Genomic DNA, 15,493 nt, shown 5'->3' on the forward strand with positions numbered 1-15,493 from the left:
GCTAGAACTTCGGTCTCTGTATTTGGTGAGTGAAGCCAACGAAGTTCAGCTGAACAACCAACAAAACAGAGACCGAAGCTTTTGGTCTACAAATATTTGTGACAACAGGGGTCCTTGGAACAGGTCGCCTGCATGTTGTGAGTGCGTAAAATATGCATCCCTATGGAAGTTGGAACGAGCATGCGTGCATGCAGCTAGCCCGGCAGCACGGGCGCTGAGGTGATAGTCGGGACAGCGCTCTGCTGCCGCTTTTCATCAAAATTGGGGCTCAATGTAGCAGATCAGTGCGACCGGAACGGCGTAACGGAAAATATGCGAAGCTTTGGAGCGGATTTCTTTCTTCCTTTTTCACGATAAGAAAAAAATGATATGGTTTGGAGCGGCTTTCTTTGTTTTTCCCAATAAGGCAAAAATGCTAAGCCTTGGAACAGAAATTTGAGTGTAAAAATAGGGTCCCCTCTGCGGCCGCGGCACATACCCACTATGCGTTGTATACTGAGTGCCCCCCCCCCCCCCCGGGGCATTGATGTGCCTAAACAGGCTAAAGTTAGTTAGCTGACAGCTGTCTGTTTTGAGGAGTTTTCAACATTTAGATTTTTTCTATTTCTCCTCGTACACAGACGACTCGCGATTGTGCAGCCTCCATTAGGGGGTCAACAATGCAAAATCTCCCCCCCACGGGGCTCATCAATTTTGTCTTTATTTTGTAAAATATTGTAAAAATAACAACACCAAAATAAAGTCCGTTTGGGCCTGAAATGCACCGAAACAGGAAAATATGAATTTAAAAGGAAGAAAAAAAAATCAGTGACTTACATGTACTTCAGCTAGTTTACTGAATAATACAAACATATAGCCATTGATTCGGTCTTTGTAATTGGTGAGTGGAGCCAGCAGAGTTCAGCAGAACAGCCAATATAAGAGAGACTGAAGCTTTTGGTCTAGGATATGCCTGGCCAGTTCCAGCAGTTTCAGGGGCAGATAGCATGTGTATGGGACATGAGCATTCTATCCCAGCTCAGTGAAACTGGAAGTAGTAATAATTATATTTTTCATTCTGAGTTAATGCACATGTACTATGGTCTGTTAAAGCGAACTTTCATTGACAAATCATGGGGAAATCAAGGCTAATCTCAGAACAGAGAAGGGATTCAGGTCTTTCACTTGGCTGCATGCCTGTGGGTATTATGTAATATAATTTTTCAGTAACAGCAGTCACTTTAGACTACATTTTTGGACATTTGGTCATACTTGACTACTAAATGTCCTTTTAACTTGTCCAAATTTTTTGACCCTTCAAACAACTGTTTGGACACAAAAATCATATATCAGACTTCTCAGGCAGATATCAAATGAACTAGTTAAAGCAGCCATTTTAGATTCAATTTTTGGAAGCCATCTTGGATTTGTGGACAAACTTGACCACTGACTATCCATGTCCTAGTGTATTACTTGACCGTTAAAACCAATGAATAGAATATAAAAAACTTTAATGTAAGTAATAGATGAATTGCATGGAATAATTTTCTTGGTATCGCAATTTGCTCCACATTTTTGAAAGACTGCTATGCATAAAGTCTTTGTATATAGCATATTTATACATAGGACTGTACATTACTTATTTGAGAACTTGTCTCTGACCAAAAATGCTATTCAAATTTGTATTCAGCAAATTTATTCCCTGGATTGAGGATTTTTAGGCTTTAGCAGCCATTCTGGATGCCATCTTTGATTTTTGGAACTGTGGTCTGTTTATTTTCACTCTTTGAACCTCTATCACTACATCTTTTTACCTCTTCAAACCATGAAATATTCACCAAGTTGGATGTTTAGTGTCAATAATGATTGACTTATGTCCCTTTCCTTATTTCATTTACTTGTCTTTTCCTCTTTTCTGCTCTCTTTTACCTTCTTTTTCCCCTTTCTTTCACCTTTTTCCTTTTTTTTGCTCCGTCAATGGGGGGGGGGCTTTGGGTCCACCTGGATTCGCCTACATGTACATGTATGTATAAGAATATAATAAGGAATTAGATTTGTATAGCACGCTTTTGAATCTTACATGTAGTTGTTCAAGGTGCTTCAGAGAAAAGGATAAAAGATATAACAGGTTAAAACTTGATACATTTATTTGGTTTTCTGTTTAAAAAGTGCTCTTTTTTAGCTTAGTATATATCATTTTATTGCTTGAAAAAAACTTAATTTTTAGATATTTTTTTATGAGTTGTCAATCCCATTGCCTTCTTGTTTATTTTGAAAAATTGAAGCTATTTTTAACTCAAACCACTGAATTAATAAAAACACTGAATCACAAAAAGCATGGCCCTTTTCCTGACCCAGCATCTGCACCCCCATGCTCTGTTTAAAATAAGTTTTGAGAGTTTTTTAACTGTTTTCTCATTAATCGAAGAATATTGGAGTTGTTATTTTGTTTTTTGTTGAAGAATTGAAGTTATTTAGAACTAAAACCACTTAATACGGATCCATGATCTATTGCTAATGGGAGGGGGGCACAGAATTTTTCCAAAAAATTTTCTCGGATCGGCCGCTCAAAGTTAATTTTTGTTCGTTTCTTTGAAGGGGGAGTTCTACATTCATTATTAGCATTATTCTGTTGAAACAACATGTATTCTCACAAGCCCTATTCAAATTTTATGTATTTTTTCTTGAAATTTATCAATTTCAACAATTTTTGTGATCCTGAACAAGATGCGTACGTAACTAGATAATTACTGCTAAAAACTTTCAATATACGTTCTGGCCCAATCTTAAAGGGACAAAATATTAAGGAATATTTGCAGTCATGCATGAAGATGATACATATCTTAACAATAAATAATTCAAATGCAAATGCTCTGGCAGAAAAATTTTGATATTCCAACCTAAAAAGTGGTTTATATTCTAAGCACTTTTTTGTAACCATGAAAGGGATACATGTAGGTCAATAACTAAACAATTGATGCAAGCACAAAGTGCAAGCAGAAACAAAAGAGAACACGCTATTCATGTTTTGTGAATCATGAAAACGATGGGTAATTGGGTTTCTTTCTACATTAAAGGTCAAGTCCACCTCAGAAAAATGTTGATTTGAATCAAAGAAAAATCAGGCAAGTACAATGCTAAAAATGTCATCAAAATCGGATGTAAAATAAGAAAGTTATGACATTTCAAAGTTTCGCTTATATTTCACAAAATAGTTATATGAACGAGCCAGTTACATCCAAATGAGAGAGTCGATGATGTCACTCACTCACTATTTCTTTTGTTTTTTTATTTTTTGAATTATACAATATTTCAATTTTTACGAATTTGACCATTAGGACCTCCTTGCCTGAAGCACAAAATGTTAAAATAATGGAATTCCACATGTTCAGGGAGGAATGAAACTTCATTTCACATGACAATAACTAGAAAATAAAGATATTTCATATTTCATATAATAAAATACAAAATACAAATTCAAGAGGAGAGCAATAGTAAGTAATGTAGACTAACCAACCAGAAGTAAACTGCATGTTTTCATGAAACATGTACTTTCACAGTGGTTATTTATTTTGGGTTAGCAATCAAAAGACCTGCTATGAGTCTAGGAATTGGGATTGTTGGAAACCAGAGCTGCGATGATCCGAAGTAAATAACCTTCATGAGTTCTGTCAAATTCGTACTGTCTGAACTTTTATTGCATTAGTCCGACGGGCGCTCATGATGGACAGATTATATTACGCAAGTCAACTGACCTTTTGCAAATTTCATATTGTTTCAATTTTCCCATGATTTGTCAGTCGCTTATTTTTTAACAAAATAGTTATATGAATGAGCCAGTTACATCCAAATGAGAGAGTCGATGATGTCACTCATTCACTATTTCTTTTGTTTTTTATTGTTTGAATTATACAATATTTAAATTTTTACGAATTTGATGATTAGGACCTCATTGCCTGAAGCACAAAATGTTAAAATAATGGAATTCCTTCTCTGTTCCGAGATAAGCCTTGATTTCCCCATGATTTGTCAATAAAAGGTTGCTTTAATGATGCAAGCTCGTAGTGCAAGCTGTTCAGTTATTTTGACCCAGGATTGCAGGATTGGCACATCCTAGGGACATTGTGTCATCGTATGATTCCTGGTCCCCTTCCTAAGATATTAAACTTCTCGATATTCCATTCTGGAGAACAGGAAATTCAGTTATAATAATCATGAAAATGTTATCTTATTTATTAATCTAATAACCCAAATGAGAGTGTGAAATTTGGTGATATTAAGGCCTGAAAACTTAACGTTTTTTGTGTTTTTTGTGTGATTAAGAGTAGGATGCATGCCATGACTTGATTTATATCTTTTTAACAATTAATGTAAGCACAAATTGCAAGCTGAAAGTTTTGATAAACTGTTATGAAAAGGGTATTTTAAGTACTTTGTTATTCAATAAATAGACACAAGAACACTTTGGTACTTGGCAAATTAGATAAAACAAGAGCGCAGCGCGAGCTTAAATGTTCAGGCCATAATGATAAAACAGACATTTTATGTAGCACTTAAAGCTTGACGTCTGAGCTGAAAAATTGTTTATATTTTGAATTCAGAGCTTGATATTTTAAGCTCCTATCAGCCTATTGAGAAAGATATTGAGAAAGATATCAAACAAGCAATGCAGACATGAAGTGCAAGCGAAAATTTTACAAAGTTGACAAGACCTTTATTTTGCTCCGCCAGTAGCGGGGGCCCAGGTCCCTTGGCCCTACTGGATCTGCCTGGAACTTTATAAATTTATTAATTATAAACAAGTTAATATGGAAAAGTTGACACCACGTCTCGGGGAAAAGATGTTACACTTCTGCACTTGAGTCTCGCCTCTGTTCTCAGAGTCGTGTTCTCTGTAGCATGACATGCATGTAACTATTGTTCAAACCCATAGCAATCGCTTTTCAAAAAGAAAAGGGTTTAAACACAAGAAAAACAACAAACAAAGGGTTATGCATAGAGGTAATAAAGCAATTGCTATTAGAGGTCTGATCCTTTGCTTGGCTAGCAATTGCTTGTGCTTGAAGTAGAAGCAATTTTATACATCTGACCCAATATCTGTTTGTGATGTATCCATCCATGTCTGGTCGTGAAGGTAAATTGCTAATTGCCTTTTCATCTAATCACCACTTGATCTTACAAATTCGCCTAACGCTCTACAACTTCAGTTACAAGTTCCATTTTGTCTTCAAAAGATTTTGCCTTTCGAATGCCAAATTGTCTAATATTCAATTCGTCAAATGCTTTTCGGTATCCAAGGAGAGGAACAAAATGACTTAAATACCTTGAAACAGGCAATGCTTTTCTGATGGCAATGGCATCAACATTTAAATCTTTAATTTAAGTTTTTGAAATGTCTTCATAAGAGAAAGTATATGGACCTAGTTCATGAAACCTGGACATAAGGTTAATCAACTATTATTGAAATTAATATCCTGCATGAGTTTCAGGTCACATGACCAAGGTCAGAGGCCAGTTAGGCTGGATGATCAACATCAAAATCTTTACCACTTGAGATTAAGTTTTTGAAATGTCAATTTAAGTGTATGGATCTACTTGTAATTCATGGAAGTTAGATGTAAGAGCAATCAAGCATCAGTAGATATCCTGCATGAGTTTCAGGTCATATGAACAAGGTCAAATGTCATTTAAGGTCAATGAAATGTGGAAATGTTTGGGTATTTGTTGAATTGTCATAACTTAGAAATTTTGTGGATTTAGTAAGAGAAGCCTGGACATAAGAGTAATCAAGTGTCAGTGAACAACCTGTGCGAGTTTTGGGTCATATGACTTAGGTCAAAGGTCATTAAGGCCAATGAACTTTGGCAATGTTGGAGTAGACCCTTGTTGAATTGCCATCATAACTGAAAGTTATTGGATCTATTTCATGTAACATGGACTTAAGGGTAATCAAGTATCCTTTTTACACAGGATTTTCTTAGCCCCGGACTATCGCTAACCCCGTGCTATCCTTAACCCCGTACTATTTTTTTTCCTTTTCACACATGCCAAATTGTTATTGCCAACCCGGATAAGGAATGCTTGCTTTTCACACACGAAACTCGCTAACCCGGACTTGTGGTAGCTCATGAATATTCACAAGCGTCGATGAGGAAAGTATCAAAACACGAATTTCAACTCGCTGACTTATGGCGCGTGCTTTTTCTCATCGCCGTGTTCGCTGTTCATTTATGAATATTCATTATGCTAACCTCTGATTGGACAACAGGGCCAGCTCTGTTGTGAGGCATGAACGGGAGCGTTTAGCCCACTTTCGTTTTACACTAGCGATCTTAACCCCGTACTACCGCTCTTAGCACCAAAATTTCTGGGATAACCCTGCTTTTTTGCATGGCCTAATAATCCTGTACTAAAGGTGGGGTTAGCCAACTGCAAAAATGTTGTGTAAAAAGAAAGTGGGCTAAGCTTAACCCCGTACTATAAGTGGGGCTAAATGGCAATTTAGCCCCACCTATAGTACGGGGTTAAGGAAATTTTAGCGTGTGTAAAAAGGGTATTACTGTCTTGCATGGGTCCTAGGATACATGATCAAGGTTTAAGGTCATTTAGGGTCAATGATAGTATTTTATCATCATATGACTGATTTTGGGGGAATATTTGTTTTCAAACCCAGCACTCCTGTTATTATGATAAATTTGTGATGCAGGCAAACAAGACTGTAAGAGGCATTCACTACTTGCAGTTTTAAATTAGTAGTGTAAAGAAACAATAGCAAATTAAGGTAAATAGAGGTAATATCCTTTTAAAGAAATGTTATAACCAGCATTGATTCATACAACAAAAAAAGAAAGTGAGCTCTTTCCAATCTGTCTTACCTTCCCTTCCTTTACTTATTTCCTTTTGCTGGAAACTCAATGTCACAGATGGAAATGAGGGGGAGAGGGAGTTACATGTAGAAGGATCTGTCCCGCCTGCGCCTTAAAAAAATGTACTCACTGGTATTACCTCTGTAGTATTGACAATAATTATGTGCATAAAGTTTGTGATAAACTCAGTAGCAATGGATATACAATGTAATAACAAAAATGATAGTAATTGTTGTCATCATAATGATAATGATATCACTATTAATGATTGCCCATAGATTATGAAAAATTGTACCTTGAATTGTTGACTTGAATCAAATTGGCTTTGTAACTTTTGAAGGTTTCCATGGCGAAAAAGAATATAGTGCCGTAGATTTCTTGGTACACCATTTATCCTGAAGGACCATTCAAACTTGACGTTTCAACAATTTGTCATTTCATGCCATTTTTGGCGGGAATGATAATTTGATGGCATTTCCAGTCTTTGCTGGTTCTGCACGCCCAATTTTGTATGCTGTCAGTCACCCACGTCCGCATATATGGATGTCATGTGACTCATCCAGCCAATCAGAGAATGTAACCTACAAATGTACCCTACAAGGTACCATGTAATGAAACATTTAAGAAACATTGCTTATTCTCCTGAAGACGAAAAGTGTCGTTCTTTTCAGAGGTACATGTAATATACGATCAAGAAAGAATAACAAAAAGTCCTTTTCAGGAATACATACATGGTGTTTATTCTCTCCAAAATGGAAACGTTCAAAGATCATCTTACTAACCCTAAAAAGACTGGAGGGGCTGATTCAGCCCCCCTCCCAACATTTTTCGAGATAAATCCACCGCTTGAAATTTTTTGACCGCGTCGCTTGCTGACTTTTTACTTTCAAGTCTCGCGCAACATATAAGACCAAAATTGTGACCCCCGGGTTCACAATTACAAAATTACGCAATATTTCATAAGTGCATGCTGACCCAAACTTACTCAAAAACGTAAATTTGTGTACAAATCCATTGCAAATAGTGTTTTTAGCCAAAATTCATAAATGTATCATTATTTTTCCTTTTACTGCGTAAAATCAATCAATTTTCTCTTTTTTATGGTCAAAATAAAGTACCCGACAATTTCCATTGAAAAAATAAAAAGTCGAAAAACAAAGAAATATATAAGAAATTTATAAATGTGATGTTGATATTTTTTAACATAAATTTGATCAGATGCCTATCTAGAGTATGTGAAACAAAAATTAGCATTTTAGGGGCATTATTTTATAAATAACGTATGATCTTACGCATAAACTAGCATAATTAATGAGCAATGAGATTTTTCGCAGAATTTGATATAATAATTTTGTAGATAATGCCATGGGTAACGAGCATGCCAATTTTCGTCGCAATCGCGCAATCAATGGCCAAGATCATAAGGGGGCTGAATCAGCCCCCCCATTCTTCTTAGGCATCGAAATAGCCCAGTCTATTTAGGGTTAAGAAAGTTACTTTAATTTCAAGATTTTGATTAGGGAAGTTTTAGACCTCTACAAGCAATTGCATTATTGTATAAATTCCATATGTGTATTTCTTTCTAAATTTTGTTAGCTCTATATGTATATCTTTGTGGGATAGATAAAACCATTTCTAGTCACAATTTTGTCACACATAAATCACATTTCAACTAGAATAATTAGTTTTAGAATCTCACTTTTTACTTTGGAGTGAAAGCCTCCAGTATGTGACATTTTGTCATGTACATGTAGGTGATAAGTCCCACTCAAGGATTTAGAGCAATATAAAAAAAGGAGGATAGTGAGAGAAAATTTTTATTGATAATGTCTAACTCTTGATATTCTTTTCCCTTCCAGATAAGATGTTTGCTGACAGGCTGGAGGCCATTGAAGAAGAGATGGGCCAGGGGGCAGTAGAGGAGGAGGAGGAGGAGGAAGGATCGGGGATAGAGGAGGAGGAGATGGGCCAGGTGCCGGAGGAGGAGGAGGAGATGGAGATGGGCCAGGTGGCATTGGAGGAGGAGGAGATGGGCCAGGTGGCATTAGAGGAGGAGGTGGTGATGGTTTTGGGGGCTGAGGAGGAAGTCGGGGTGGAGGAGGTCTTTCATGAAGTTGAAGAGTGGTGGGCGGTGCCAGTTTTGGAGATTGCGGAGGAAGCGTTGGAGGAGGTAGGAGAGGAGGAGGAAGGAGAGGTAGGAGCGGAGGAGGAGGTTATGGTGGAGGAAGGTCCGGAGGAGGTTGTAGGTGGAGGATGGATGCAGTGGCTTGTAGAAAGTATTTTTTAGTTGTGTTTTTTTCTTTCGCCCATGTGAGCAACAAATGTTTCTGGTGAATTTATTAATTCCTTAATTCCTTATTTTTTGCCACTGTATTATAGAAACATGCCACTATTTTTGTCATTGTCAATGAGTAAGGGCTAGAATTATGTCTGTTACACAAATGCTATTATTTCTATCCTCGTAAAGAGATTTAAGAAATATATCTTTTTTCCTGTCCACATTATTACAAGAAAGTCACCTTTGTTTTCATGGTCACTGTGATTATTATCATTTATTTGATAGACAATAGAACAAGATGTGACAAAGTTTCATCCCACAATGTTAAATGGTTTTGATTTAACCTCAGTGTTTGATCAGTCTATGCAGGACATGTCATCAATTATCTTTTATATTCGACATGAAAAAGCATATTACAAACAAGTTTTAGAATGATTATCTCATCATTCAATAAACTTGAGAGGACCAATCAAATTTTCAATGTTTACATTCAATCTCGATAAACTAGAATGAAGATTCGTGTCATGTGATGAACGACTATGATTCATTTGTTATTAGTAATAACATGACATTGAAGTCAAATTTTCCCTTGTTAATGAAAATCTTCTTAAATGAAGTTTTGGTTTTCCTTGAGAAGATGAAATGGAAACCTCGGTCATGTACAGTATCAACACTGAGGTTAAATTTTGAAAGGTGATACTACTGGATACCTTGCTCTCAATATCAAGCCTATATTGTAGTGAGCATTACAGGAGACATGACATGCGAGCTGCAATTTAATGAAATGTAACCGTGCAGGCATTGCAAATCCCTAAAAAAAGTCGCACTTATGTTGAGCTCCAATTAATTTTGTGTTTATTCCACTGCTTTTACTTTTTAGTCTCTTGCAAGTTTAGGGACCAAAATTGTGATCCCAGGTACGTAGTTCCAAAATTATGCAGCATTTCATTAGTGCATGCAGACCCATAATTGCTCAAAAACGAGAATTCATGTACAAATCCAATGCAAAATGTATCATTATATTTTGCTTTTACTGATTGAAGTCAATTAATTTCATCACTGCAGAGTAAAGTGCAGGTCCTCTTAAGGACGTTACATCACTATGAGTTTGAATCTATTTATTTATTTTTAAAGAAGCAATAAATTTAAACATGGTAATTACGATACTTCTATATAAATTTCATCGTAATATGAAAAGAGAAACAAAAAAAGGTTATCGATTTTAATACTTAAAGAAAGAATGCAGATTGGGTCAAATTAGCAATTAGTGATGGTTGTTCATTTGGTTGAACTTTGAGAGAATTAAATTAATTGTTGTACATGTACATGACATTTGTCATGATTATGTGAGGGTTTAACAAAACAAAAACAGCAAAGTGAGTATTAAAGAAATGATAAAAGGAAATCAAGATTCATGCCCAAAGTATATTCAAGGAAACAGCTTCTTAGATATCAACTGAATTTGAGCTACCATATTAAGAAAGTAATTAAATTTTTGTGTAACAGAAAAATTCAGCAATGTAAAGAATGGGAACATGTGGCAAAGCATTAGAAAATCAAATAATCATGAATCACACACACGTTCAAAGAAATGGTCTGACATGAACTAAGTTAAGAGCTTTACATGAAATGGAAAATGGTAATTAATTGTATGAAGGTGTAATAGAGAAGTCGATTGAAATACGTACGGCAAATTATTCAAAAACCAAATAATTAAGATCCATACAAGAGTGTGACATTAAATGTAAAAAGAAATTTTAAAAAATCTAAGGCATGGGAAACCTTTAGCTGGGAAGACAATTTTGATGCTGCATGAGACTGTACAAAAATGGTACTTCGTATGGGAAACAAAATCTAGTGAAATGCCTTTGTACACTTTCAATGGCTCTGATATGGTTTTTTCTGATGGGGATCGAGCCGTGTTGGAATACCATACTCAATCACTGGTCTGCATAATGAGCAGAATTGTTTTGTGAGAACTGTAGCATTTCTAGATTTCACTGTTAAATAATTTTTTCTCACATAGATACAAAGCATTTGGAGCTTTGGCATATTAAAAAGCCTATTCCCTCTAATAAAAGTGTTGATAGTTTGAAAACAAGCACACGAACCCCTATTTTTAATTGTGCACCTCTTAGGTATGTCACATTTGGCAGTGATATGCGCTATAAAGCATGTTGGTTGGTACCTTCATAACAACTTTGCAAATTTTTGTGAAAATGGCATAGGTTTTAACTAAAGGGCAGCATTCAGTTCTCAAGTTTATTATTGAAATTTTTAATTTTCGAGGGTGGTTTTTTGCTAGCTTTCACACTATTTCTAAGAACTGCTAGTGCTGTTCGACTGAAAAAAAGCAAAGTATTTGATGAAAAATTTTGTGAAATTGACATAGATTTCACTTTACTGTGGAACATCCTTAAATGGGTTGCTTAAGTCAGATGTAGGGTGTTACTCCCCTCCCCCTTGTATTGATGGCTGGATGCTACCATCCTTTCCTGGTGGGTGTTTCATGAAAGTTGTCAGCACTGACTAAATTATCAGTGCTGACAATTTCAGTGAAATCTTTGGCTTTGATTGGCTGAAAGGTACTGGCTCTGACCGTTACTATGGTAACTGTCGGAGAGAGACAAGTTGTCAGATCTGACAACTTTCCTGGATTCTGATTGGTTGAGAAGCACTGTTACTATAGTAACTGTCGGATAAAACAGGACTTGTCGGTTAAAACGTCTGACAAGTCCTTTCATGAAACGCTCCCCAGGTTGTGCTCTTGGGATTTCATTTTTCCATCAATTTGTGACCCTTACTTTACATACCATTAGGCAGTTGACTTAAATCTCTTCTTCTTGCTCTCACCTTTCAGGGGCATCTCCTGTGATCTTGTGTGAAGGTTGTACAGAATAAAATCTGTATTTAGAGTCATCCACTGTTCTTTTAGACCTCTCTTGTCACCTAGACTGTGAAGACCCAATTATCAGGTTTCGACACTGGATGGATGAGAAGCAGATTTCATTGGATCAGATCGGTAAGAAAGTCATGTGCAGCAATTGCCTTATTACTATGGTTTTGGGGATTGGGCCAAATTACAGAATCCACATGAATTATTATTTTTTTAATCATTTTATTGGCAGAATTTCGATCTTGCAAACCATGAATGGTATTTTGAAATTATGTGGTAAGGAAACATGAAAAATAGGGGCAATGTGGATTCTGTGTAGATGGATTGCATTTCTTTAAGAAGCATGAAACCATCAAATATTGACAGATAATCTGATATCAAAATGTCAGCCTGTCCAAAAATCTTCCAACCACCACCATATGATTATTTAGTTATTGGGTGATTAACCATTCTTGTCTTGCTGTGAAAGAGATCGTTCCCTAAAAATGAATAACCAATGGACATGGTTTCGAGATTTCTTAGTACAAGTTGGTATTTGATTAGATTATCTGTCAATGTTTGGGCATTTCATACTTTTTAAAGACCATTTCAGAAGGAAACAGTTGGTAAGTGTGTATATATTGCTATTACCCCATTCACATTCATTTTGTAGGACCAGTTCTTACTGGACCATAATAAGCCAGTTTAGAACATTACATGTAGTTATTTATTAAACCCCTGCCAAACAAAGTTTGAAGGGGTATATAACATGTATGTTTAGGAATCAGTGTATGGTCAGTCCGTTGCAAATCTTGCGCATTAAACTACTCCCTCAGTTTTTAACCAATTCTCATGGAAGTTGGAACACATATCGGTTTGGGGGTATAGATGTTCAAGACTCATTTTTTTAAGTTTCAGAAATCATGTTGCCATGGTAACAGTATATTATAAAGTTAGAATTGTGTAAAAATCTTGCGGTTTGAATTCTTCAATTTTCAACCAATTCTCATGAAATTTGGCTCACACATTGGTTTTGAGGTAAAGTTGTGTGAGACACACATTTTGTGTGTGTCGGAAATTGTGTTACCTTCGCAACAAAATCTTTTGGTTCGTACTGAATCAGTTTTCAGTCAGTTCTCATGAAATTTGGCTCAGACATCGGTCTTGAGGTGAAGATGTGCAGGACATATTTTTCCATACATCAGTAATCATGTTGCCTTGGTAAAACATATTACATTGCAAAAATCTGGCGGTTTTAACTAATTTATCAGTTTTTAACCAATTCTCATGATTTTAGCTCACACATTTGTCTAGTAAAAACAAGCAAGGTTTATTTTTCCAAGTGTTGGATATTGTTTCCATGGTAACACAGGTGGTATCAGTCACTTAATCACCTTAAGTGATAGTTTTAGTTTTAAGGGGAGTTGAAGTAGTTGGTTCGGTTTGGTAATAATAATAATATTCCTGGCTGGGTTATGGTGACTCATGAATGATGAACCTAAATATTGGGTAAAGTCTCTGAAATGAATGTGGATGGTATGCCAAGTCAGTCGACTGATTTGTTTGGATGGTGAGTGGGGGGAGAAATTGAATTGAGATTTTGATTTAGTGTAATATCAGTTTTATGTATGTTTCTTAATTCCTGACTGGGAGATGGGGACCGGGGGAGGGGGAGGTACTTGACCACAAAAGTTGCAAGTATGTGCTACGGGCACGACAAAAAACAGGGGCTTAATTTGGAGCAGGCTTATTGTAAAAAGGAGAGTCCTCAGAAAGGGCTTCGTAACTACAAATGTTTCTGAAAAACTGGTCACCTGCGTGTGAGTGCATATGCATCTGTATAGAACGTGCATCCAGTTCTATTGTCCTTTTCCATGCTGGCAGGCTGTACTGTAAATTACAGAAGCATCAGACATAGCTCTGCCTCATTTGATGTGTGTCTAACACAGCTTAACAGTCTTTCTGGAGTTCTTATGCAATGAATTTCCGTAGAGAAAAAAAATAACTAAATGATTGAATATAAATGTAATTTCTCTTACAATTCTTCTTATACATATGTAAAAAAATATGCAAAAATCTTGCAATTGAAACTAATTCATCATTTTTTAACCAATTCTCATGAATTGAGGTGAAGATGTGCAGGACATATTTTTCATTTTTTAATGCTCACAAATAGGTCTTGGGGTACAAATGGGCAAGACATATTTTTTCATGTGTTGGAAACTGTTGCCATGGTAACATCATAGGGCCAGGGCATTAATCCCCTTCAGTGATAGTGCTAGTTATAATTTTCATGAGTAGTGCAAGGAGATTCTGGCAGAGAAATAGTGGCCCGGCAAATTGTGTGCCTACAATCTAAATGTAGGCCTGCAGCTTTTAAATTTGTTAGGAGTCTAATGCTGTTTTTACGAAACATCACCAATAGGACCTCTGTTACACCGGCTTTCCTAAAAAGTCTTGGGAAGGTTTCTAATCCAATTTAAACACACAAACCTACCCAAGACCCCTTCTAATCAAACCTATCTTGGACCACCTACATGTAGTAATTTGTTTGAGGACCGTTCTTTTTTTGTAATAAGAAAAACTCACCAAATCCAAGTTGATATAAGCAAGTGGCGCAAGACCGGATTGTATATGAGCATTCGTAGTCCTCGCATCAGATGTATATGGAGGAACCTTAGTGTAGTGGTTCTGACTCTCTCCTTGTAAACAGAGGGTCGTGTGTTCGAATCCCACCGTGGTCTGGCATACTTTGGCAGTATATTAATCCACACTTTGCCACTCTCGACCCAGGTTCTAAATGGATTACCGGTAGGATGATCATTGTGGGTTGTTCATTACTGTGTGCCCTTTACCGGCTATTGACTGGAATACTCCCTAGGTAGTGGAGGTTGTGCACACATTTTGTGCAGAAATGACTGATTGAATTGATGACTGGTCTAATAATACATGTATATCTGTAAAACGCTTAGACACGTTCCAATCTATTAAGCGCTATATAAATGCAGATTAATATTATTTACCTCAATAATCATGATGTATCCATCTATTTTTGCTAGTTTGTATTTCATGAACTGCCCTCAGATATACTAGTATACAGTACACAGATTTTTGCGCAATAGCGCCATCTGGTGAATTTATGACTACTTCTTCAGTTTACACCCATATGCTCGCTAAACATCCTCTTTGTTTTTATCCTTCCAAAATACTTCGCTCTTCCAAAATACATTTCTATTTTCTTCTTTGCTATCTGATTCATTGCCAACCATTTTACCTGAATTGGCTTTATGATTCTAATTATTATTTGGATTTAATGTAAGCCAAATTTAATTTGGATTATAATTCTCTAAGCACCACTTTTGAGTGATTTTTTTTTAATTGCTTCTTCCATTTTTTGTTTTGTACACAGTGTCCATCGTCCTATGTAAGGTCTTCTTCCTCCCTTAGCTTCTCGCGCTTTCTCTTGCATGAAAGCTCTTTTGGTCGATGCCCGGA

General features: G+C 36.3%; 1 protein-coding gene across 1 annotated transcript; it reads left to right on the top strand.

Annotated features, from left to right (window-relative positions):
* The first annotated feature begins 5,085 nt into the window (after positions 1 to 5,085).
* Positions 5,086 to 9,132, top strand: LOC121430201 (cilia- and flagella-associated protein 251-like). The gene is made up of 2 exons (XM_041627479.1): positions 5,086 to 5,113; positions 8,705 to 9,132. Exons 1-2 carry the CDS (start codon positions 5,086 to 5,088, stop codon positions 9,130 to 9,132), a joined length of 456 nt encoding a protein of 151 aa, XP_041483413.1.
* Positions 9,133 to 15,493: the final 6,361 nt, after the last annotated feature.

Source organism: Lytechinus variegatus, chromosome 16 (assembly GCF_018143015.1).
Source record: "Lytechinus variegatus isolate NC3 chromosome 16, Lvar_3.0, whole genome shotgun sequence".
NCBI lineage: Eukaryota > Metazoa > Echinodermata > Echinoidea > Temnopleuroida > Toxopneustidae > Lytechinus > Lytechinus variegatus.